The sequence below is a fragment of the Dysidea avara genome, chromosome 1 (genome assembly GCF_963678975.1).
Source record: "Dysidea avara chromosome 1, odDysAvar1.4, whole genome shotgun sequence".
Classification (NCBI taxonomy): Eukaryota; Metazoa; Porifera; class Demospongiae; order Dictyoceratida; family Dysideidae; genus Dysidea; species Dysidea avara.
Window position 1 is genome coordinate 9,217,600 of NC_089272.1, and position 22,532 is coordinate 9,240,131.

At 37.4% G+C, this 22,532-nt stretch overlaps 2 protein-coding genes across 4 annotated transcripts in view; one reads left to right on the top strand and one right to left on the bottom strand.

Moving 5' to 3' along the window:
• Nucleotides 1-1,250: 1,250 nt before the first annotated feature.
• Nucleotides 1,251-22,532, bottom strand: part of LOC136255542 (zinc finger protein 431-like) — a 135,508-nt gene continuing 114,226 nt past the window's right edge. The window contains exons 2-4 of one of the 3 annotated variants that reach the window (XM_066048342.1): nt 12,636-12,779; nt 7,813-7,857; nt 1,251-2,403 (exon numbers count right to left, since the gene is read on the bottom strand). In XM_066048342.1, coding sequence (XP_065904414.1) covers nt 1,376-2,403; nt 7,813-7,857; nt 12,636-12,684 — 1,122 coding nt within the window. In that variant the 5' untranslated portion in view covers nt 12,685-12,779 and the 3' untranslated portion in view covers nt 1,251-1,375. Of the gene's footprint in view, nt 2,404-7,812; nt 7,861-12,635; nt 12,780-22,532 lie in introns of all 3 variants that reach the window. The other 2 variants (XM_066048337.1, XM_066048348.1) reach the window with 2 other exon arrangements.
• Nucleotides 12,765-20,608, top strand: LOC136255623 (PR domain zinc finger protein 14-like). Its single transcript, XM_066048439.1, has 5 exons — nt 12,765-12,872; nt 15,460-15,583; nt 16,386-16,594; nt 16,649-16,883; nt 19,921-20,608. Exons 3-5 carry the CDS (start codon nt 16,400-16,402, stop codon nt 20,358-20,360), a joined length of 870 nt encoding a protein of 289 aa, XP_065904511.1. The 5' UTR covers nt 12,765-12,872; nt 15,460-15,583; nt 16,386-16,399; the 3' UTR covers nt 20,361-20,608.

Sequence of the window (22,532 nt, forward strand, 5' to 3'; positions counted from 1 at the left end):
CTTACGATTTTAGGTGATACTACACATGCGCGTAGTATGCCTCACGTGTACCTAGCCGCCAGGGTTTTGTACGAAATCGACAGTTCAAATCGTTTTGTACCATAGGGCGAAACTCACTATCTCGCAGATCACAAGGAATTGCGATTTATGCCCAACTGCTCAGTGCCATACCCGTACCTTCAAGTTCATGTAGCCTATCTTCATCACGAGGTCCGTTTATCATATATCACACACCTCCGTCACGTTTCTCCAGCAGCTGCTAATCTACTATCAGCCTCGCTATCAGCGAATTTTCCTACTCTAGTTTAGACGCACTAGCTAAGCGTACGTGGGCGATACAAGTAATTTAAAAAAAATTTTTTTGCGATACAAGTAATAAAATATGGTACCGATACCAGAATGTCCGATACTTTGGTATCGAAAATTTCGATACATGGTGATCACGTGACATTTTTTTACTTACATTGTGCATGTGTTGTTACAAACACCAAAAAATGGAGTGTTTCAGTCATTATATACTGTAACTTTATTCAACCCACCAGTCATCACAGAAAGCACAATAATCACAAGTACTCAGTATCGGTATCGATACTCATCAATACCATGACAAAAGTAGTTGGAATCGTAAAGAAGCAAATTTTTCTGGTATTGCCCACCCCTAGATTTTTACGCATGCGCATAGTATGCCTCACATGCCTACCAATTTGTTTGTTAGAGGCTCATGGTTCAGCTATCCATCTAGCCAGGTGCCTAAACATACATGTAGCTGTTCCTGAAGTTTTGGACCATATCATTATTAAGTTCCTATTTACTCAACTATGTATTGGTCTAAAACACTTCCTGAAAAGCTATACCCAAAATTAATACATTCTCAGAAGTATTCCCAAAAGTTGTGCCAATACTGCCAAGCATTCACTTCAGCTCGTTGCTGACTTCTCCACTAAACAATACAGAAATTAAACTACTCACTGGGTAGGTATATCTATAATATACCTGATATACTCACATTACAAATCAGATTATCAATATTCTTAATCTAACGTCTTATTAGAATGATTGACTGCTCTATTAAGAATATCTATAGTTCAAGCATTGACTGGTAAATGTGACTGTGTATGTGCATGTACACGACCCTCCTACCTTGGTCTCCCCCTGTTTCCACTTCATGTTACCCACCAACTAGTCTAGTGGCAGCCAACCCTTTGCATAATTAAGTTATGTGAAGGGTCAGGCACTACCAGACTAACCACTGACTTCATGCCCATTGCGGTACAAATACATTAAAGAAAGAATGATATTACGAGAAGTTATGCATTGTATAATGTATAGTATCAGGTTCCTGAGATGATCAGATCTTGTACAACTGTTATATGCCTCAAGTTTTCTTGTTTGTATGAGTTTGCATATGACATTTTAGCAAGTATTTATTCCTAAATGATTTCTCACAATGTTGACACTGATGTGGCTTTTCTCCGGTATGAATTGACAAATGACTCTCCAGTTTATTTTTTTCAGGAAATGATTTACTGCAATTGTGACACTGATAAGACTTTCCCTCTCCATGTGTCCCTACTAAATGACGGCGAAGACCAGTTGAATCTATAAACGATTTACTGCAATGATGACACTGATATGGCTTATCCCCTGTATGAGTTCTTAAATGACGCTGCAACAGAGTTGAGTCTGCAAATGATTTGCTGCAATGATGACATAAATAAGGCTTTTCCTTTGTATGAGTCCTTAAGTGACGTCGTAGGTGAGCGGAGTTAGCAAATTTTCTGCTGCAGTGATGACATTGGTATGGCTTCTCTCCGGTATGAGTTGTTAAATGACGGCGTAGGGTACTTGAATCTCCAAATGATTTACTACAGTATTGGCATTGATGTGGCTTCTCTCCTGTATGAATTTGCAAGTGACGTTTCAGGTCAAACTTTCCGCGAAATGATTTACCACAATAATGACACTGGTTGGGTCTTTCTTCACTAGGAACTTCTGTGCTTGATGCCAAACTACTTTGCTCCACAATTTCTTCACTACAATATTGACCTTCATAACAATAATGAATTTCTATATGGCTCTGTAGATCTTCATTTTGCGTAAAACATTCACCACAGAATTCACATTGGAAGTGTTCACTATCACCAGCTGGTAATAATGTCTGTGATTTTAAAGAATAGGTGACTTCATGAGATCTTGAGGATGTGGATGTGGGATGGTTATTTTGTTCATGTCTCCTGATGTGTTGTTGAAGGTTGATCAGTGTAGTAAACACTTCTCCACATTTTCCACACTTGAATACTTGTGGATTAGCATCACGACAAGCTTGACTGCACTTCAAGTGAAGATCAAAATTACTTTTGTCCACAAATTTTACTTTGCAGTAAGCACAAGCGTAGTTGTTATCTGCAACAAGAGCAACTGAATGTTACATCACATATTTCTAAAAACCCAGATTCCCAATTAATCAAAAATTATACTGTTTGTTTTTATGTTAAACTGTTAATACATGCATTACAGTAATCAGTGGCGTATCTACACCCGGGCCTGGGCCTGGTTAATTTGACTTGTGCCCTGGTAAATGCTTTTCACCATCAGTGTTGAATAACCATAAAACATTAATGATTGTAAAGAATACCTACGCTACACTGATCCACATAAAATCAAGCTTTTCTTTGCAGAGGAGAAACGGCGATCTTGAATTGGTTTTGATTGTGGTATTCTCAATGTAAGGCACTTAATAGAAAGAAGATCACGTGACTACCAACTGCAGCATCGTGACAAGGACTGAATGAATGTTTCATGGTGTGGTGAATAGCGTCCATACAAGATTAAGTCAATTTAAAAATTCAGATGTGAACAGATGCGAGCAAGTTTTGAGACATGCACCCCGTATGGCTGTGTGATGCCTTGGTAGATGATAGCTAGCTACTGACTAGTTCAAAGGTATGGAGTACTTGTTTAGTCAATGTTTTCATTTATTCTATTTGTAGGTTGACTACTTTAGTCCACAGTTGTCATGTGATCGTATAAGCGCCTGGTGCTTTAAATCCAAGTCTCGAGTATTATGCATTGCTGTATTGTATGTGTGAAGAAGACGATAGTAGTCAACATTTGTGTCTAGTAATATTAGCTATTTTGCATGCAGTTAGTGTAGGTATAGCACATAGATAGTGATGCACAATACATTTTAGATGTTATATTGATGTCCATATGAAGATGGGCATGTGTATGCTCATGTGGCTGCGTGGCTTACCCACCCAGTGCCCGGGTGAAGTAAGAAGTCTAGATACGCCACTGACAGTAATTATTCATAAGTTTTTTGTAATTCATTAATTATTTAAGAGTTTTTGTAATTCATGAAAAACATATATACATAAATTTTTAGCTAGCTCCATACTCACATGGTCCATGCCTCTGCAGTGGCCCAGCAGGACAAAAATAAAATAAAAATCTAAGCTGCAGCCAACTATTAATTTTATTAGAGCAGGGGCAAAAGAAAACATTTAACTTGTGCGTGCCCTACTACTAATAAGATCAACTCAAGCCCGGATCAATTTGATGTAAAGAATTTTGACACATTATTAAAAATGGTACTGAAGGGTAGAATCAGCAACAGTTAATGATAATGCTACTCTTGACTGTTCTATTAGAGTATCTCAGCATTTGATAAGCGACGAGCATACAGTGGAATCTCCCTTATCCAGACCTCTATTATCTGAGCACCTCCATTGTCTGGACAGCCCAAATTGGTCATGTGGCGTGTAGTTTATTGACCATAATGAAGTTGGTTTAGATGAAAACACAAAGAGGGAGCCTAAAGGTTGCTGTTTACCTGTTTGATGGCTTGTTTATTGTACTACTAATAACTACCACTTGGTTGCTAGGTATATTTACAACCCAGGGGAGTGACCATGAATGCTCTGTAGTGATTTCCCTCTCTGCCCACTAAACTGTACACCACTAACTGAAAGGAATAACAACATCACTTTTATTTAAGTTAGTCATTTTAGCATAGAGTGTTATTCTTAGTTACGGACATTTCTGAGGTATGGACAGCAGTATGTACCAGACCACTCGGATAAGAGAGGTTCCACTGTTCCACTGTACTTGTAATCTATTATTTTAATGCACTTGCACTGCACCTTTGTTTTTAAGCCTATGGAGTATGGTTGAAGCCAGATGGAATCATTGGCAAGTTAGAAAAGGAAGGATGATACTGCCCAAGTGATTTTAATTCTGGATAGAAATACGCCCAAGCGCTCATGGCACCCATGCTTCCTACATCTGTTGAGTATAATATTGTATGTAGTCTATGTGTCTACAGGCTTCTTATGATAACCTACATAGTAGTGTTGCTAACATACAAGTACCCACTTTCTTTAATTTTATGCCTAGAAGCCGATTTTTAAAATAACCTGTCCAAGAAACAACCTAGCCTTAAGCTGCCCTGGCTCTTATGGTTTCTCACCTTGTAGAACAATTTTATGAATTCCTTTTTATTAATAAAACCTGGAAACTGGTTAAAACACACATCCACATCTTTCAACATGTCTGTCAAATATGAATCACAAAAATTAGTGCCTCTGCCAAATTGTGAGGGTGAATGGTACATAGAAGTTCATTTCGTGGATTGTGAGACAGTCTAGCTGGCCGCAGCACGCTCTATAAAGCATTAATCCTGTGATGACAGCTGGTGATATTTGCAATGAACTTACCAGAGCTTTGATAAGATGATGAAGTTTATTAATACACGAAAAATGTTACTTGTGTCAACAATACAGTCTGATAGAGGTATAAATTAAATATTTTGAATCGTTTCACTTTGTTTATAGTATTCTGTGTTTTTCATGTGCATGACTACAAACATGATGTCCCATTAGCCTTGTAAGGATTACTTCAGCATCACCTTAACATTATTAACTTAAAAACAAAGTATGGTCCAAGAAATAAAAAGGTATTAACAAGAGATACGAATGATGGTAGAAAATCTCCATAAATTGGTACTGTATATCATAAAAATTATTTTGTTTAATGCTAAAGTAGGAATCTTCCATAGGGTTACGGTATAATACCTTATATCTTGCTTCACTAGCATTTGTGACCATCTCAGCAAAAACCCGACTTGTTTGCACAACTTCTGATTTTTTGAGTACGTAGTGTTGGAATTATAGCACTAGACAGTAGGAAGAGCAAGAAAATCAATTTGTACAGTGAGTAACTGAAAATAAACTATACAGGTACTTACATTCACAGTCATAACGTTCGTTTGCATTAGTCTACAACACTGGAATTTGGCTTGAAATGTTCACCAATCAACCAAGGTATAGTTTTATCCTTGTAGTCACTTACACATATATGCACGAAGGCAGTTTAATAAGTTGAAGAAATGAAAAGGTTTACTGCATCATAAACAAACCTATGTGACATGTATACCATTGGAGATACAGAAACAAAACAAGGATTTTTGAGATGAATAAGTGATGTATAGTTTTAATCGATCTGAGCCTTCCTTTTGCAATAAAAACTGTAGCATGTGTAATTTTTAGAAATTTCGTTTTTCTCAAACACATGCTTGTGGTTACAATTCAGGTTTCGCTGAGACAGTAACATTTATTGCTTGGATCACTACAAGTATAATTTTATAATTTTTTTTGTTATAGTAAATACAGTGGAACTTTGATTATCCAAATTAATTTGGGAAGGGTACTCGTATAATTCATAATTGAAAGATATGTAAAATCAAAAATCCATAGTATACAGAGCTTAGCTTTCCTCAACTACTCTAATAAAGCATACACTTGTTGAAAAAATACTTTAATTAAGCAGTCGATTTGACATTCGGATTATCAGATGATAATCGAGGTTCAGCTGTAGCTATGACATACATGTGTGACTGTTCTATTAGAATAATGAACATGGCTGTTAGGGTGACTGCTTTATTAGAATATCTTGAGTGGCCTCAGATGACTGGCCTACACGATAGTTTTATTAAGGACATGGTCTTCCTTTTCACTGCGCTATCAGTACAAGGCATGTTGGATATGATTGACTGTAATAAGTACGGCTAGATCATTAAGGGATGTGTTGCGATACTCAAATCATTATTGGTGCTGCTAGATCATAAAGGAGCATCTAATGTACACCTACAAGTACAGTGTCCTCCAGCTTACAGTAGCGTGCACTAAACTTGCAATAGCATTTTGGAAATATTACAAATTAAATACTACACTAGCAAAGTTTTGAGCTTAAAATGGCATAAGGGTAATGACAAACATGTATACGCTTAATCAGTTCAGTGTCACCTTAATGCTAACACTAAACAGACTATGTGTATTTGTATTGCAAGGATGTGTGTCCAGGTTGAGAGTATGTAGTGGTGGCTACAACGCTAAGGTATAGTATAGCCGAGAAATGTACATGCACACTAGGTGTTGGGCCTTAAGGCAGAGTTGAATTTGTAGTGGGTGGTGGTTGCAGTTATACTTGAGTGCTGATCACCACAAACCACTGTGGACACATCCCTGGTATAATTGTGACATAAAATCTAAACCTTAAAACACCACAGCATTAACTATTGGCTCTTGGTGATTAGATTTCCATACACAAAACTTCACTTACAGATCACACCATCAATATTGTCATCACCAGTGTTCCCAGAATGATGAGGTTTCAGTGTGGTAGGAATATCTTTTAATGGAGTCAACCTTATTCACGTATACCAGTGGATAGTATGTATATGCACAGTATAACCAAATCCTTAAGAGTAAAAACGTTGACCCTGGACAATCTACATTTCATCATAAGATCAATCTCAACACAGTACAGTATAGGACTGTATAACGGATGTGATGAATAGTAACCCTTGAAATACTTTAATGACACCTTGGCAGCATCAAGCCCAAACATGCCACGAAATGCTTACAAGAAGTTAAGAACCAAATATACACCACAGTAAAAATAAAACACTTTGGAAAGCATATCTTTCATCTCAAAACAACCCTCTGGTTGTCTTTAGCAATCTTAATTCCTATTTCCTTTGAATGTTTGGTACAACTAAGCAAAACCAATCAATCACAGCTATTCTCATATGGTGGGACTTGCTAAGTCTTGCCCCAATTATTTATAAAGTTTATAAGCATATGGTGAAGTTTACAAAGAGAATCCCAGGATAAAACATAGCAAGATTTGTTAAATGGATTACTGATACAATGGAGTGTTACTTTCAATGTTGTTTCTAAACCAAAACAGCTCAAAATGGGCCATGCTCCCTCCATTAAATGCCATTCCAAATGCAAAGCCAAAAAAGATTGCACTAATAATCAGATTTGCTTGCGTACATATGGTTTGTTGTTAATCAAATCAACACCAGGAATTGAAGTTTAACCTGTGCTTAAAAGTTACTGTGCTTCCTAGACAGTTTTTTTCTGCACGTGGGAAGGTCTTTGAAATGCACTGATTGCAAACTTTAGGCAATTTTACTAGATATTCTACAGTGCAAAGTTAATAGGTAGAATAGTAAAAATGGCCAACTCTGTTTTATAACAGCCTCTATTCTTGAGTCTTTATTTCCTTGCACAATCCTGAGATTTATTTGTGGGTGGTACACTGGGAAGCTGTTAAGTGCAAACGTAAGTGTACTTTGTGATGTCAAGCCACGTCATTGTAAATGTTATCCATACACAATTGGCTACTGTACAATATACCAGAATCCTTAAAATTTGAATTCTGGGACAGACAGCACAGCTGATATTCCTGAATTATCATGATCAGTCAGGAATAATGCTCAGTAAATCAGTATTAAAAAATCCTCACCTTTCATCTTAGTACCTTCAGGAGTACACTCCTCATCAATATCTGCTGCTAAAGAAATATTCTGATAAAACATAGAGCAACAACAAACTTTAATTTGCAAAAAACTAGTAAATATAAACCAATCAGATAGGTGGGAATTCCAAAAATGGACCATTTATCTGTGGTCCTCTCCATATGTAATTTCTGCTTGCACCTTCTTGCATGCTATGTGCAAGAGTTAAAGTCATATGTGATTTCCCACTCCCCGTCTGGTTAAATTACAAAACCTATCTACTGTCCTTGTTCCTGTTCTGTAATGAAATTTTTGGTCTGCGGGGGAAAAAATCGGCCCGGTTGGACCATTTTTTGTTGACCAAATTTAGTCCACCCAGACCATATTTAGCATCCAAATTTGGTCCGACCTGACCAAAATTGGTCAGGCCCAAACTTGGTTGGCCACATGCACCCCTGACCACTAGGACCAATTTTAGTTGACCAAAATCGGTCTGGGTGGACCATGCACCAACGCATGCAGCCAATGATGAATAGCTAAGTTGTTTGTGATGGGTCACTGCAGCCAACTTAGCTATACTCATTTATCAATCTCAAATAATGAGCATTGCAGACATTTTTTTTGTTTTGTTATTAATTACTAGGCATGCAGACAGTACAGCTGGTTTGCATTATATCACTACATGGATTTGTGCTAAAGGTTATCCAACAAGGGCACAGATCACTGCATGGGATCAGCTAGCTGCATTGGAGGTGCATAAGATCGAGATACTCTAATAGAGCAGTCATGTACCTATAACATTGCACACTGATCCATCAAGGTGGGTGGCTGGCCCAGATTTTAAGTGGAGAGTCCTGGATGTCTGAATATTAATGACATTATAATAGGACACTGTTATTGTTTAGCTTGTACAGTGAAGCACACAGTAGCATGATAGCTCTTGTGTACATTATAGTGTCTGATGATGAGTTAACACCATGCAGTGGTTAGAACAATACACCTGTAACACCTGCATGTGCACATACTGCACATTCCTCTGCTGTTTGTGATAATGTAGGAGATAATAGCTTAGGTTTGCTTCATTAAATAACTAAATGTGAACTATCATCTACTGATCACAGCAATAAACATTGCCGTAATGCCTTAATTTTAACGTTATAGCTATAATAATATTATTCCCTGTATATGTTTTTCACTATTTAACCAAATTTAAAATTGTACTAATTTTCACCTGTGCACATACTACACATTCCTCTCTGTTCAATGTGATACTGTATGTAGGAGATGATAGTTTAGGATTGCTCCATTGAACAAGTACAATCTCCTACTGATCACATGCCCCGCAGGAAAAAAACATTACCTAGGTTATAGCTATTAAATATTCCCTGTATGTCAACTTTAAAATTTTACTAAGTTTGATGTGGTCGCATTAATAACCACATTATTAATATTGCTGGGACAGACTGCACACTGATTAATTCTCTTGAAAACTTTGGTGTCATCGACAAAATAAGAAACATTTAGAATTTCGAAGATAGAGAGGAAGGTCATTAATTTAAAATAAGAATAACAGGGGGCCAGTCTCATTGGGTCTCGGCCAGTCTCATTTTTCTTTCACAACAGTTTGGCAGGTGTACTCAACGCGCCAAAATGTCTTCAGAGCGACCCTAAATCCTTGCAAAAAGTTTTATGAAATTTTGATGTTTTTATTCAGCTGAATTTTCTTCTAAATGGCTGCCTGATGCCTCCAGCCAAGGCTACGGATTGGGTATGGGGTGACTTGTCAGCAATAGACAAATTTCATAATAACGAAAAAATCAACCGTTACCCCTAGCAACCTGAATTTAACATTATTTGCAGGTGTCAATGTTTTAAGTCACCTCTCCAAGTTTTAAAAGGACAGCATATATAAGTCATGAGATATGACATTTTGAAGTTGCAATTTTCTGTCAATGAGAGGGGAAACAGTTGCCCCTTCTCAGTAATCACACAAATCATGGGATTTAAAGAATGCCATATCTTATGACCTATATACACTATCCATTTAAAACTTGGAGAGATTATTGTTGACATCCCACCTACAAATTATGTAAAATTGAGATATATGTACTTTTGAATTTTTGGTTTTTGCATATATATGTTGAAATACCTCATTTTTGTGATTGCCCAGAAGGGGCAACTGTAGCCCCCTTACATAGATATGTATGGGAAAACCACAAATTTCAAAATGCCATATTTTATGACATATATATATGCTATCCTTTCAAAATTTAGAGAAGTTACTTTAGACATTATCACCTAAAAATAATGGGAAATTCAGGTTGCTAGGGGCAACAGTTACTATTATATGCTATAAAGCCTTATTATGAAATTTGTCCATTATAAAAGATGTAAAGCAGACCCCATTTGTTCCTTCAAGAACTACTCTGCCTGCAACACTGCTGGTTATCTTTGATAAATTCATTAATGTATACACTGTAAGGTGATAGACTGGGTATAGTATTGGAACCTGATTGGCATGCAATGCAGGGACTTAGTATTGACATATGCAAATAATTTGTTAATAACAAAAGAGTGCTTATGATTAGTATAGTATCATTTTAGTATGTTTGAGTGGCTGCAAGGCTATGCATGTATAGCTACAGCAATGATATAGCATTAAGTTTCTATAGCTATATGCATTTTCTGTAAATCAGCTCGGGAAACGAAACTACAGTACTCGTAATATTGTAGTTTGCAGGCCATGCAGTGGTTCCTGACACAAAATATTTGCAATTCTGCCCTATACCCAGTGCTGTAGAATAATACTTCATGCACTACCACATTAGTATAGCTACATATGCTAATGACCGTAGAGTCATCTCGTAGAATTCACACTTGCCCGGACCACTTTTGGTCAGGCCAGACCAATTTTGGATGCCAAAAAAGGTCCAACCAGACTAAACTTGGTCAACTAAAATCGGTCCGGCAGGACCAGTTATGGTAGTCAGACCGATTTTACCTGGACCGACTTTTCCGTCACAGTTCCCACTCTTGATTTCATAGTTAGCTATCCAGTAGTCATCACAGTTGGTGTTGTTGTTGTAAATAAACGGATGAAATCAAATTAGAATGAGATCCATTACTCCTAGAAAGCCAACTGCTACAAATAACTTCAAGTTTCGTGTCATGTAGTAGCCAATAATGCTGCCATGCACGATATATTGATAATATACCACCAATCTTGCTGTAATTCAAGAAAATGATTCTAATTTGTTAGAAAACATGCCAGAAAAGTAAATCAGTCCTTAACAAAGCTGCAATTATCTTGATATAACAGGGTGGTGATATAGCCAATCAGTTATACAGTTATATCGATGTATCATGATAGTTTAATGATGTGGGGGAGGCCAGACATTATGGTATTTGGCATTTAATTAAATTATATGTTGGTAATAATGATATAGAGTTTTTCTATATCGTGGCAGCATTAGTAGCCAAGCCTGAAGGTGAGGCCGCTAAACAACACCAACATTGGGAAGCATCAAGGACATGTCACTCCAATAGCCACTGTACTACAATCAACAATAGCCATCACTATTGATACAGATCAATTTTCAAAACCGATCGTTGACTTTTGACAGAACTTTGTATTGACTGATTTTGTTCATTTTCCCTACATCTTCATGCACTATTGACAGTGGCATAGCTAAGGTGGGTACTGGTAGGGCACAGGCCCAACCAATCAGTTCCAGTGCCCCACCAACTCAGGTACTCACCGTACGCAGCTAACTATAGCTAAATTGTACGATACGAGGTGCAATATGAAGCCTCCTACAGCTACGTAACTAATAATAATTATTATGCAAACAAAACGTACGTACAGCTAGTGTCCTACTAGAGATGATAAATTTTAACTGTAAAAATGCCACCAAATTGAATCTCAGCACGTCTCAGCATGTAATTTTCAAAAATTTTCCTGGGGGCATGCAATCCTAGGCCCTAGCTGCGCACATCATGGTTACTGCAGCTTAGTGGCATACAATAGTGCCCAACCAATCCTTCTGGGCTAGCTACGCCACTGACTATTGACCAGTGATGGAGGAAGTAGTTGATGTGAGGGGAAGGGCTGACCAGAGTATAAAATCTCTGGCAGCAAGGGGTCTGGGCAGCCCCATTTTAGCTTTTACAATGTCTCAAAGTTTACCAGAATTAATTTATATGTACAATTATTTGAAGTATTTCAACTAAAACACCAACTTTCCAAGTCAAGTGTTTAAAAACTCTATTAGGGTATTTGAGCAGTGTATCATGGGTGTAGTGCAGTTTTTCATGATTTTCAGCCCCACTCCAACAAGAGAAATACCATTCCAATAAAGGGGGGGACCTAAGCCCCCCTCCATAGGTGTCCCCCGCCGCATGCTATTTACCACCCTGAGAAACAGCTTGACTGCTTCACTTTATTCAAAATGGTCTTGTTCACAAATTTTCACTTTGATCAAGACACAGTGCCACCCTTAGAAGCAAGCAAAGCCATTGGGTGCAATCATTTTTGGATGACAAATTATGTGATGAATGGGCAAAAATAATGTGTACACTACTCTTAAACCAATATCAAGCTAAGGGGGTGATGCAATGTCTTGACCTCCCAAAATTTAACCTTGACTTGAGATTTAGAGCCCGAGTTAGAGCCTTTACCAGTCTGAAGGTTTTCGATTGTGGGTTTCAAATTTTCGCTGACTTGTCTTGACTTGTGGCTTACGAGTTTACCTGTGTGTTAACCCCCTTGCAGATCACACTGTCACAAGGCCCTATAAGCTTGTGATTTAAGCCCAACTATTCAGTACTGTACCTTCTCGTTCATGCAGCCTGTCTTCATCACGGCCTCCAACAAGCTCCATTTGCTCTATTACACCTCCGCTCCTTCACGTTTCAGTGCGTTTCTTCAGCAGCCGTTTGTCGCCTTGCCTATTCTAGTGTAGACGCACTAGGTAAGCGCTTACAATTTTATTAGAGTCTCGGGTGACTCTCATGAGCTTGTGCCGGGAAATGGACTGTACGCCAGAGCAGTACAAAAGGGAATATGAAGGTATGTAGTAACTTGTGTTGGGATGAAACTAGGCTGTAGTCTCGCGTACTTCGCTCATGTAGACTTTTTTTCTTTTGGGTGTGGGTGGGACTATACCTCGGACAAAAAAAGTCTGGTCACTCTACGCGAGGGTGATCATCAGGATGACAGTATCAATAGGTGGCCAATACTCCCATCTTGGTTGATTAATTGAGGCTTGATCCTTGACTACAACTTGAGTCTTCACTTTACTGGTAATGCACTTATCAACATTATCCCCTGGCCTGTTGGAAAGGTAGGAATTGACTTAATTAATTATTCAAAAATTAAATTTCCCGCCCATGGGGCACGACGAGTGGTCAAATCCCAACCCAGTGTACTTTGAACAAGGTTATTCTTGTGGGAGGTGCATAGCTTGTAGCTAACTTTTCAAATAGTTAGTGGAGTGATTTTTAGAGTCAAATCTCCCATTGTTACAATGTCATGGAGCACATCTTTGTGGTGTAGACATCAATCTCTGGATCATTCCACACAATTTGTACATGAGTTGTAAATATTAAAATTCCGTGAATAAAATGCCAGTGAAATCCATGAAATTTTATAAATTTCTTGCCTTCGTTACAGTTAATGCAGCAGCAATGGAGAAGCAGAAAGTTCTGTCTGAAAGTTCTGTTCTCCCTTCTGTCTGAAAGTTCTAGTAGCTACAAAGTTAAATTTTTGCACAATTTGGACGAAATATTGAACACACTGACAGGAACTTAATCTAATATCCATAATCTCCCTCGCACTGGGATTTTAAAATAGTGATATAGCTATCCCTTATTGCTATTACACTCGTAATGGGATATCAAACGGTACAGTCGTGCCGTTAAGTAGGGACCCTGGTGAAATTTTCGCGTGCTGCCCGAAATTCCGTCTTTAAAAAGCATCCTAGAGATTTATTTTACGAGATGAAAATCACCTTTACGGAATAGTACTAGTCGATATAATGCATAAAACAGCATTAAATACAACAAAACACTTACAGTTGGCTGGATATAGAAGTTTAAAAAATCACCAAAACTTGAATTTTGGACTGCCTGACTGACTGACCACAGTCGCAAGGCTAGAGGCCAAACAAAGCAGTGCACGCCCACCATTTTACGCCACAATAGCAAACTCACCAGTGGGATGTGCCTTTTGGGGTCCTGACGAGTGTGTGCCCTCTGAGCCTTGTCTTTTCTTTTATCTTCAATCAGGCTGCTTGTCTTCTTCTTCATCCAACGAAACCATATCGAGGCGTTAATTTTCCGTATCAACACTTTCTTTAAGCAGAATAATAGACGCCAAATGATTATTTAAGGCGCTTAGACTACGCTACTGTACGGAGGTACCGGTACTAGATAGCTTTCATGATAGGTCACAAGATCACGCCCATTCTTTATTCTATGCATTATGGATCTATCGATTGAGACACACCACTTTAATGCTAGCTGTATTTCAGTGACCACACACCTTCAAGTTGGAAGGCTGACTCGAGATACTCTAATAATCGATCAAAACCACAATGACCACGCCCCATTTTGGGCAAGTGCACATCTTTGCAGGCTGATTCGGGATACTCTAATACAGCAGTCACCCTAATAGAACAGTCACATGTTTATAGCTAGCTGTATGCCTTAACAAAAAACTAAACAAACTAGTACATTAAAAATTATGAATTTAAAAAATGAAGTAGGGATCCAAGTAATAAAAAGTAGTGAAACAAGAGATCAACGATGGTAGCTATTACAGCATAGCTCGGTGAGAAATCCCTACTTTGGCATTGAACACAAAATAATTGCTATACCATGCCAAAGTAGGGATTTCCCACTGAGCTATGCTGTAATAGCTACCACCATTGATCTCTTGTTTCACTACTTTTTATCACTTGGATTCCTACTTCATTTTTAAATTTATAATTTTTAATGTACTAGTAACTATAGCATGATTTATGCAAAATGTTTAAATAGTTTGTTTTGCAGATTGTATTGTGGAGTGGTATACAGTGAAGCAGAAACAATACAGAAATGATGATTTTATCAACTCGACTACTGGTGCTATATAGATGAAGGATGAGGATTAATTAGAAATGTTAAAGCTTATATATTTGTGACCAGATTTACAAAACAAATCCAATCAGGCAAAATAAACAAACACCACCAGTTGATACAAGTGTGGCTATATTACCATACGTATGTACTATTGGTGGTGGTACTACTGTATTACTAAATGAGGAAAAATTTGTTGTCAAAAATTTTTCATCACTGGCTGTATCGACGAAAATTAAAACCGACGAACAATGCAAATAATTTGCATATACTAATATAGTCGGCAACCTTACTTGCTTGTAACTTGAGTAATGCACTATCACAGTAAAACAATAATAAGTGTTATATCCCTACTGTTCTTATTGTTTTATGTGATCAGCATAATCAGTTGGGACCTAAAACAGTGAAGCTGTGAAAGGAGAATACAACTCCTTGAAATGCCAGAATGAGAATGAAAAGTTGTGAAATCAAATGTAGCAGCCAAGAATTTGCACATACATGTATGTATGTGTGTAATACTTATTTTCTGTACATTGCAGACTTCAGCATAAAGTTGACTCCATTAAAAGAGATTTCGGAAGGAATGAAAATGCTGAAACCTCACCATTCTGGTATAACTGGTGATGACAAAAACAATGACAGAAGTTTTGATGATGAGCTACTGTATGTGAATGTAATCAAATAGTTGGGTAGATAAATTATGCTTGATCTAAAGATGTACAGTATGTATAGTAGTAGATAGTTAACCACATACTGGTATTCACAGATATATAATTGTTGCATAGACTACAGCAAAGATTTAATACAACATCGTGAGGGCACCGGTGATCAGTTTATCAGCCCTTAACTGTGAGCCGTTTTGTGCCATCAGTGCTCTAGTGTTTAATTGTTGTCAAGTTGAGCATTTATGAATTGCTAGTTAATTTCCTCCCTAGCAACTCTCTACCCAACTTTACTTCTGTAGTGCAGTCTAACTGGTATATACCTATACATCACTATAATATATAGAGTTGATGAAGAAATGATGAATGATACAAATTTAATGTACATACACTATTCTAACATAACATTTAGCTATAGGAGCAATCAATACTTATGACAAAATTAGGTTGCATTAATAGTTTAATGCATACTGTATGTACTTTGTTAAACACAATAGTAACCACACTCAAGTGGTGTTACAACCGACTTTGAAAAGAAGGACTTCAACAATGTTTTCAAGGATTGAGTGGTAGTCAAATTCGAATAGTCGCTTCCTCAATTTTTAGCAAAACGTTGTAGCGTTTAACCAAGTAAATACAGTATATACAGGTAGTAGACTATATCTGGATGATTGAAGTTAATTCCACTATATGCATACTGTTTGACACTGTCTTCTATGCACTAATATTGTTCTGCTGTTTCCAGTTTGTGTTGATTGTGATAAATTATACCATGGTGACTGTCTGGTCCTCTAATACCATAGGATGAATCCCATGGATGGGACCAAAACTCAAAATATTTTGCCAGTGTACCAGTATCACTACAAGTTACAGTGAAGAAGTCCTCCATTATGAATGCTGGCAAGGAAGTGTTTTCCAAAGAGCTTGTTTATACCCAGAAGGACTAGGATTGGGAGAAGTGGTACAGAAAGAAGATGTAACTGATGAAACTGATACAAGTTACTTCTGGAAGGTATATACTATTATAATTTTAGTGTCAGTAGAACATGTTACTCTTTTTGTTTAGGTTAAGAAAGGTAGAGAATTTCACTACATTGATGCCAAGAATGAGGAACATGCTAGTAGGTTGAGATTTATCAATTGTGCTAGACATGAAGAAGAACAGAATTTATTATCATTCCAATACCAGGGTAATATTTACTGCTACACCATTAAGGATATTCTACCAGGCACAGAACTATTAGTATGGTATGGTGAGCAGTATGTCAAACTATTGGGACTACCAGTGGATCATATTATTGGTGAGGATTAGTATATACCGTATGTAGTACTTCCATACAGCAAGTACGTACTTATTGTAGCAATGAAATAATCAGACACGTTTCTGATTTAGTAGCTCTAGTACTGTATATCACACTGTGATGTGCACTAAAAAGAAAAAGCAGATTAAAGGTGCCTCTAGACACATGATTAATTCGAATATTACTCTTTTCTTTTTTGAAATACAGTAGTACAACCTATATTACTTCATCTTCCTAATAGCATAAGCGATCGATTAACAACCATACCCCGTCCTTTAACTCCTAACTCAGTAAAGGAAGGTGCTATAAACTTACAATTTTCACCATCTGCTCTGGCTGTCTTTCAGCTATAAGTAATTGTGGTCTCATTTTCCTAGACCAATTCATTTAATGCTCAGCGTGGTAGACTGAGACTATGTATAGGCAGAATTATCGACCACCGATACTTGTTATCGACCAGTACGTTGTACATTTTCCATATATGAATTATTGACCAGTTGCTAATATCACTGTGCATGAAAACTCAGTCACATCCTGCCATATACGACATAACTCAGCATGTATGTATTAATGTACATACCCACCATTTTTCAGGTCAATTGCATGGTTGGAACGTGAGTTATGAGCAAAACCAGTTTATTAATACAAAATATCATCTTTTCAATAAAACAACATACAAGTCTTTACTTGCTTGAAATGTTCTTTAGGACTGAATAGAACAACCTGGCTGCTTTTGTCAGTCCATTACACAAATGAACAAGGGTGGATTGGTAGCATAGTGTATCAATGGGTCCAGCTTATGATTCAGAAGTGATTCAGGATTCACCACTACTGTAAGGCTTTGTAGAACCTGGGGCTTTACATTTCCATTGTGTACAGCACTGGTAGTGATGGTCTTGGTCTTTTATCACCTTCTTCTCCACTCAAACGTAGCAAACTCACCTTTGCATCATCAAACAAACTTGCAGTGGGAAGCGCAATGGGAAGCACTCAGCCAAGTATTTTGTATTTTTTACTCTGATGGTCAAAAACCTGTAAAAGAGGAGAGAAACCATTAGAACAGTCCAATAAACAAGTACGCATTTACTGAGGAATGCATTGTTTTATGGGAAATTGTTAGGTCGATAATACATACTGGTCAATAATCAGTCGCTTATGCTAAGGGTAAGGAGTTAACTTCTTAGAACAACATGTCTAAAATAATTTTTAAAATAACTATGACAGCATTTATTCAACGGCAGCATTTATGCCTTCATTTAAGGACACAATATTCAAATACAGCAACTATTTGAGGTGTGGGGTTTCACCAAATAAAATACACTGTACTAAACTATTGTTCTTATAATAAGTGATTACTGACTAATGGTACAAGCATGCATAACAGTATTGTTATAGTTAAGGCACTACCACACGTGTGTATGGAATACACAAGCATAGGTAGAGTTGCTTTGTTTTATATTCAGTGTACTTCCTAGTTGTCTTGCTTGGAGTATTTATCTCAAGTACCAAAGGAAAAAAAAAGTAAATAAAAAATTTTGTGTTCAGAATATCAGTAAGTATTCTATGTCACGTTGTAGAACAAACTGGTGGGATTAGTTTGATGTCATGCACGTGATCGATCATGCTATCTGAGTGGGATTATTTTAATGACATTCCTTATATGTGCTGTATCTTCTGCACAACTATTATATTTGTGACTGGATCTGCGAAAACCGTTCTTATCGCCCAAAACAGGAAGTTTGATTTTTTCACACAAACAATGACTTTTTCACACAAACACAAAGCTTAATGAATGCACTATCAAATTTCACTGTCACAGTCGACCAGAGTAAAGTGGTCTGCTTTTGCTGGCTGCTTTTTTAAAGCGAGCCGTACGAGTGGTCTGGAGTCTTGATGGAGCTCTGGCCAACCGGGAGATGGCTGTGTGTGGCTGTACAGCTCCGTGGTGTTGGATAATGACCTGTGCTGTAAATTTTCTTTCATTTTAGCCAGTTGTGAGCCCTGGATGGCCCATAACTTGGCCTAATTCATCCCAACACGTTACTTTTCAATTTTTGAACACCATCTTGCCCACCTTCCAGGGCCCCCGCCCCCCCCCCCCCCACCCTTCTGGAGCTCGCCTGATACAGTCAACCTCGGTTTAAAAACTATCTAAAATGGTGGGAAACTTAGCTGTTGGCTACTTCTTCAGTGGATGATCTGGAAGGTAAGAAATTGCTGTAAAACGTGTGAAAATTTGGTATGCGTAGCTACCACCACTGGCCAGCTACAACACTCTGAATATTTAAAACTGACGTTTCTCGATACTTTTAAATGGGCGATAAGACCAGTTTTCCCAGAGACAGTCACATATTACTGTATTTCCCAGTCATCTGCTTAACTGTTTGATATGTGCAGTACGTATATGTATAGTTATGTAGCTAATTGGCCATACAGTATACTTAAAACACAGTACACGTCAGCACTTTGATCCTCCCTCCCACACAAGGTACAATACATACTTGATGATATGGGTAGCAGCAGGTAATATGTTGCTCCTACATTGGTTGATATGAACAGACCAGTCCTGGGGATTATGGAGATTACTAAGTCCCACAATCAATTGTTACTACCATTTTGAGCAAGCAGACCCGTGAGAGAAAGACTATCAGCATGTCTACCATGCCAAACTATGGTGAATTAAGTGTAAGTGGTGCTATTAATTTTTGTGCATATGGGTTGTTAGTATGTTGTGTAGTGCAAGTTAATTTAGACACATGGTATATGTTTTATATGGACCATAGCTACAAGGTGTATTGCACTTATATGCACCCCTCCTCCTCAGTCATAGGAAGTTTAGTGTTGCTCGACTTCACCTCAGTGTAAACTTCCTCTGACTTCTTAGTCAGGGAGTATGTACATAAGTGCAGTAGCAGCAGTACCCCTCGTACGTAACCATGGTTTATATATTACATGTCAAACAACTCTACCGTATGTATGTAACATACATGCATGCATATAAATACGTATGTACAGGCACATGTATTTATCTATACAGATGCCAACTACGCTTGTGCTCACTGTCAAGCACAGTTTATGGAAAAATACAATTTTGATCTTCACTTGAAGTACAGTCAAGCTTGCCGTGAAGCTAATCCACAAGTGTTCAAGTGTGGAAAATGTGGAGAAGTGTTTACTACACTGATCAACCTTCAACAACTTATCAGGAGACATGAACAAAATAACCATCCCACGTCCACATACTCAAGCTCTCAAGAAGTTACCAATTCTTCAACATCACAGACACCAATACCAGCTGGTGATAGTGAACACTTTCAATGTGAATTCTGTGACAAATCTTTTACACAAAATGAAGATCTACAGGAACACTTACAAACTCATAATGGAGACCAATGTCAATATTGCAGTAAGAAATTTGCAAAACGCGATACCCTGAAATTACATTTAATAACCCATAATGGAGAAAACCCATACTAGTGTCAACACTGCAATAAAGTGTTCACTCAGTCAGGCTATTACCTTATACATAGAAAAAGTTGTCAATCAGGAAGAAGTCTTACCAATGTCCATATTGTCAGAAGATGCTTGCAGTTGGCAGTGTCTCTTAGCATACAAGTAGAAGGAAAAATTAGGAAGATTAGGGATCAAAGAAAGAAAAAGTGAAACAAAGGAATAGCTAAAAAGTAGTGAAGCAAGGGAGTTTACCTATACCTGCAGATATACTAGTGGATATTTAGTTCCTAATCAGTCTATAAATGTCCACCAGTATATCTGCAGGTATAGGCAACCTCCCTTGTTTCACTACTTTTTAGCTATTCCGTTGTTTCTTTCTTTGATCCCTAATCTAACTTAAAATTCCTAACTTTTCCTTCTACTGTACTTGTAGTACGTAAACACCATATGCCAAAATCATACACCAGTGATGGAAATATCGTAGTTAATGGAACTTGGAAGTACTGAACTATTGAACTCCAGTGTTGGAAGCATCGTGGTTAATGATTAAAGTGAAGTCCATTGATGGAAGTATTGAACTTCTACTAAATTGATGGAAGTATCATAGCTATTTAAAAATTAAAAATTTCAAAAGGAAGTAGGGTTGATATAATAGTATTTAAAAAAAATTGTTGATTTAAAAATGAAGTAGGGATCTGTGCAATAAAAAGTAGTGAAACAAGAGATGAATGATGGTATTAAAGCATAGCTTGATGGGAAAGTCCCTACTTTGGCATTGAGCAAAATTATAGCTAATTTGCCAAAGTAGGGACTTTCCCATTGATCTATGCTGTAATACCATCATTCATCTCTTGTTTCACTACTTTTTATTGCATAAATCCCTACTTCATTTTTAAACTAACCATTTTTTAAAATACTATTATATCAACCCCTACTTCCTTTTGATTTTTTAAATTTTTAAATAGCTAGTTTGCTTCTTTTTTTTTGTCTAGCTAGCTAGCTATATTATACTCTTTTTTTTGTTATCTGCATAGTATAAATATCACTGAGAAATAAAGAATAAGATTAATGCTACAACTACATAACTAGCTACTACAACTACATAAAGGTGAATACAATAATTAAGGGTAGAGGAGATTGTCATCGTCATCACTGTCCTGAAGGGCCCAATATCTTAAGATCATTTTAGCATTACTTTGCCACAGTGCAACAGAAAGTTGCTGGAGGAAGTTCTTTCTTGCCAGCTTGGGAGGAACACCACTTTTAGGGCTGGTGCGGTTAGCAATAACTTTTAACATTTTCAAGACAAATCACTTGAAGCAGCTATCTTTTACCTTCATATGCAATAAGCGCCTCTAAAATAATTATCACTTTATCTTTTAAAGCTATTACAGCAACTGTTATAAAGGCTTCAGCTGCATTTGTAATGGCCTAAATGTTGATGATTTTACAGTAAAACATCGCTGGAGAGTTCACCATTATAAGAGTGGAACACTCACTTTTAAAAGTCTGGATCCCGAGGTGAATTCGCCCCTCAAAGACATTATTAGCTAGCTACCTCACAAAAAAGCTAAACTGGTAATTAAGACTATATAAAACGACTATACCCAGTATTAATAAATTCTAGAGACAACTCCTTGGGTACGACATCAGTTCACCCTCATCTTACACACATGTATTTACACTTCATTAAAATCACGTGTTTGGGTTGTGGCACGTGCCGCAACTATTAATTATCCTTTGAGAAGAACAAAGAAGCGAATGAATGATGAAAGCAAACAGCATGGTACAGTGGACGGAACGTAATCGGAACAACAGATTTGTGAATCTGCCGTCATTACCTTGGCTGTCTGAAATTTCTGGAGCCGTACACCTAGCGCTACCGGGTCTTACAGCAGGCAGACAGATGAAATGTAGGTGAATTTTGAAAATTTTTAAAACTCACTGTACATCGAAACATTCGAATTTTCGCTTCGTTTACCCAAGGTACAGCATCATTATAACAGTACTAATGCATTCCAGGTGGTTTTTTCGGGTATAAAACTTATTGCAAGGCCATTTTTTAAGGTGCGAAAATCCACAAAACCATATGATTTATTACCAACCCCTACTATACAGTACTATCATACTGTATGATAGTTGATGGGCAAGTCAGTATATCATTCAACTTCCTAGCAAACCCAACCTATCTATGTA

Bases quoted from the DNA above. Each gene is read 5' to 3' on its own strand.
- LOC136255623 (XM_066048439.1), top strand. From the start codon at position 16,400: ATGGGACCAAAACTCAAAATATTTTGCCAGTGTACCAGTATCACTACA. The intron at 16,595-16,648 runs GTATATACTATT...CTTTTTGTTTAG, and splicing joins ATACAAGTTACTTCTGGAAG to GTTAAGAAAGGTAGAGAATT. The intron at 16,884-19,920 runs GTGAGGATTAGT...TTATCTATACAG, and splicing joins ACCAGTGGATCATATTATTG to ATGCCAACTACGCTTGTGCT.